Genomic DNA, 4,377 nt, shown 5'->3' on the forward strand with positions numbered 1-4,377 from the left:
GCCTGCTGGGATTCAGGGAATGCAAGAGAGGAGCCTTAGGGGAGGGCGATGCACAGCGCCCGGAGGGAGGGGCCGCTGGGCTATGAGGAGGCTGGCACTCTGGCCCCTGGGGTGGCACTGCCTCAGTTCTAACCCACACCGCCAGGGGAGATACCAGACAACAGGGAGTAAAACAAAGGGAGGGCCTGAAAACCCACACCACTGTGCATTGTGACCGTAGGCACATTACTCAACCTCTCCAACCCTTCATTTCCTTGCCTTTGAAATGGGGTGTGTGCCTAGCCCACAACACAGCTGTAAGGATTAAATGACATCAGGGATTGTTGACTAATGAGGGGAGTGTCTGTTGGTTACTGTCATGGATCACACCCCTCCTTCAACCTTCTCTGACAACCTCTTGAGCTAGGTCCAGTTTCTTCCAATTTCCCTTCCAGCCTTCTCCACCCTTCCTCCCTAGTGAAACCTTCCCTGCTTGCTGAGGTCAGCAGGACCATAGGGCCCTCACTTGCCCCACTGAACCCCACTAGTTGTTCATCTCAGGCTCCCATCTTTCTCTCTTAGCTGTCATCCTTGGGCACATCCTCTTAACTAGCATTGCCACCTCCAGTCCCCCCACACCTCCTCCTCAACCACCTGTTATCCACATATACGAAGCTGTACAACTCAAGCCAACCCATCCACAGAGCCCACCCTCTGCTGAGAATGCAGGAGTAGCCCCTGTCACTCACAGGATGAATCCTGAGCCCCTCAGCTCTGCTCCCCTGTCCCCAAGCCCCCCACTGTCCTGTTTGCAGCTGTCCCCTTAGCCAGGAATGCCATCAGTCTTCTTCCGGTCTGCCTCATCCTGCAAGACACAGCTGAGGTATGATCTGTTCGGGGTAGTTTCCCCCAATGCCAGATAGTAACCTCGGCTAAGCATCGTACATGTGTTTCCATACTGTCCTACCTCGACCACATGGAACTGAAGTCGTGGGCTTGCCTAAATCTCTCCTCCACGTGAAGGTGAGCTTTTGGGAGACAGGAATGCATTCTAATTCATCTTTGTAGTCTCAGAATGTAGCATGTTTAGCACAGTGCCTGGAATATAACGTGTGTTCAATAAGTGTATTGTGAACTAATTCATGGCCATCAGTTGTCATTTGTCTCTCTGCCTAAACTGTCCAATTAAGTTGAAAGCATTTGGAGCATCGGGAATGTGTCTGACTCACTTTGTATTCCGCATAATGCCCAGCACATAGCAGAGCCTCAACCCAGAGTTGCTGGTTCTGTGGGGCACCATTATCGATAATGCCCCTGCTGTGGTCTGTGCTGTTTTCTCAGCATCTCAGACCAAGCTCTGCACACAGCAGGGGCTCAATAAACATATTGTAAATGAATAAATAGTGTATCTTTGTAGGAAAAACACCTGTTCTGGTCAGAATATGCAGACTGGTTATGACCTGGGTTGAATGGTTATGACCCCCTGCCCCAATTCATATGTTGAAATCCTAACTCCCAAAGCGATGGTGTTAGGAGGTGGAGTCTCTGCTGGGCGCTTAGGTCACGAGGGGTGGCACCCTCATGAATGGGATTCCTGCTCCTAGGGAAGAAGCCTGAGAGAGCTCCCTCACCCCTTCTACCATGTGAGGTTACAGTAAAAAGAAGCCTGTCTTTGAGGAAGGAGATCCTCACCAGACCCTTAATCTGCTAGTGCCTTGATGTTGGACTTCGCAGCCTCCAGAACTGTGATACATTGCTGTTGTTTATAAGCCACCCAGTCTATGGTATTTTGTTATAGCATCCCCAACAGACTAAGACAGAAGGCCTGGGTTCTAGTCAGAGTAACAAATCCAAATTAACAAGGCCAAAAGATAACTTCTAATTTTCTCCAAAACTCCATTTCTCACCCCAAAGCCCCAGCAAAAATTCTCCATGTTGATAAATGTAGTACCAACATCCTGGTTGCTCAGACCAAGATCTAGGAGTAATATCTGATTTGCCATAAATCTCACATTCCACGTTCAATTCACTGACAAATTCTACAAGTCCTGCTTCCACAATGTGTCCAACCTCTGACCATCATCACCTTTCGAGCCCCACCCTACTTCAAGGTACCGTGATCTTGACCTTGTAACTGGTCTCCCTGTCCACATGCATGATGTGCTCTTTTCATTTTATCACCTTGATCTTTCTGATATCCCTCCAAAACCATTCCACTTTACTTAGAATGAAGTGCAAACTTATTTTTTTTCCTTTGAGACAGAGTCTCTCTCTGTTGCCCAGGCTGGAGTGCAGTGGCACAATCTTGGCTCACTGCAACCTCCACCTCCCGAGTTCAAGCAATTCTCCTGCCTCAGCCTTCTGAGTAGCTGGGATGACAGGCACATGCCATCACCCCCGGCTAATTTTGTATTTTTAGTACAGATGGGTTTCACGATGTTGGCCAGGCTTTCGTGAACTCCTGACCTCAAGTGATCTGCCCACCTCAGCCTCCCAAAGTGCTGGGATTACAGGCATGAGCCACCGTGCCTGGCCGAAGTGCGAACTTCTAATCATGGTCTACAAACCTCATGCAATCTGGCCCTGCCACCTTCCTCCTCTACTAATCCTCTCCTTGCTGTTTTCTTCCAAACATGCTGATCTTTTTGCTGTCCCTAAAATACTCTGGTTTCTTCTCACCTCAGAACTTGCTATTCCCTCTACCTAGAAAGCTCTTCCCCAAATATTCGTGTTTCTTAGTTCAAATGTCACTATTTCAGTGAAGCCTTCAGCAATCCTAGGTGTGATATTAATTGTCTATGTCAATTTGATTAGGCCATAGGGTGCCCAGATATTTGGTCAAATATTTTCTGGGTGTGTCTGGGAGGGTGCTTTGGATGAGATTAAAATTTGAATTGGTTGAGTAGAACAGATTGGTCTGCCTAATGTGAGTGGCTTTCATCCAACCAGTTGAAGACCTGCATAGACCAAAAAGGTTGACTGTCCCTTAAGAAACAGTTTCCTTCTGCTTGACTTCCTTGAGCTGAGACATCAGTCTTTTTCTACTTTCAGACTCCAGCAGAAACATCTGCTCCTCCAGGGTCTTAAGCCTGCCAGCTTTTGGACTCCAACTTACACCATGGGCTCTCCTAGTTCTCAGGACTTCAGACTCAGATTGGAGCTACACTGTCTGCCTCCAGCTTGCCGGCTTTGTGAGACTTCTCGGCCTCTTTAATTGTATGAGCCAATGCCTTATAATAAATCTTTCTCTCTCTATCTCTACATGCACTATTACTCTGTTTCTCTGGAGAACCCTAATACACTAGGTAAAACTGTATCCCTCTACCCACCTCATGCAATTCTTTCTTATCTGTTTCTTGACTGTTTGTGCCTGTCTCTTCTCAACCAGAATGGAGGCTCCTTTTTCAATACTATATCTCTGGATGCATGCATGGCACATAGAGGGTCCTCAGTAAATACTGGTTGACTGACTCTTTTCCCTCATCAGCCATGTGACCTTGCACAATTCATTTGACCTCTGAGCCAATTTCTTCACCATTACAACAGGGATGGCATCTTGTTTACGTAACACCAGGGCTGTTTGAGAGGACCCCCAGGCACACAGCTATGAAAGTGTTCCTTGCTCTCTTCGGTCCGTACGTCCAAGATGACAAAGAGAAGAAGGAACAACGGTCGTGCCAAAAAGGGCCGCGGCCATGTGCAGCCTGTTCGCTGCACTAACTGTGCCCGATGCGTGCCCAAGGACAAGGCCATTAAGAAATTCATCACTGGAAACATAGTGGAGGCCGCAGCAGTCAGGGACATTTCTGAAGCAAGCGTCTTCGATGCCTATATGCTTCCCAAGCTGTGTGTGAAGCTACATTACTGTATGAGTTGTGCAATTCACAGCAAAGTAGTCAGGAATCGATCTCGTGAAGCCCGCAAGGACCGAACACCCCCTCCCCGATTTAGACCTGTGGGTGCTGCCCCACGTCCCCCACCAAAGCTCATGTAAGGAGCTGAGTCCTTAAAGACTGAGACAGACTATTCTCTGGAGAAAAATAAAATGGAAATTGTACTAAAAAAAAAAAAAAAAAAGTGTTCCTGACAAACGTAAGTGTTCTCCGTACTAGGAGTTGTGTCTCATTCATCTTTGCACCCCCATCCCCTCTTTCCCTCCCCTCCACCCTTCCCCCCACCCTCTACAGATGCTCAATAGATGTTTATTTTCAACAATGAGTTAAATCATTTTATGGCTACCTCAATTTTAGTCAATTACATCAGTTATGACGACACAAGAAATATCTACTCATCGCTGAATACCTTAATGCCTAAGAAACTTTGGTCAGAAAAGAATGAAAGGTAAAGTTGGGGGATCCGTAGCAAGAATTTGGTCATATCTAGTCTAACAAGAGTAAT

General features: G+C 47.2%; 1 protein-coding gene across 1 annotated transcript; it reads left to right on the forward strand.

Moving 5' to 3' along the window:
* Positions 1 to 3,608: 3,608 nt before the first annotated feature.
* On the forward strand, positions 3,609 to 4,038 carry LOC105545901 (40S ribosomal protein S26-like). The gene has a single exon (XM_011988952.1). It carries the CDS (start codon positions 3,626 to 3,628, stop codon positions 3,971 to 3,973), a length of 348 nt encoding a protein of 115 aa, XP_011844342.1. The 5' UTR covers positions 3,609 to 3,625; the 3' UTR covers positions 3,974 to 4,038.
* Positions 4,039 to 4,377: the final 339 nt, after the last annotated feature.

The sequence above is a fragment of the Mandrillus leucophaeus genome, unplaced genomic scaffold, assembly GCF_000951045.1.
Source record: "Mandrillus leucophaeus isolate KB7577 unplaced genomic scaffold, Mleu.le_1.0 Scaffold342, whole genome shotgun sequence".
Classification (NCBI taxonomy): Eukaryota; Metazoa; Chordata; class Mammalia; order Primates; family Cercopithecidae; genus Mandrillus; species Mandrillus leucophaeus.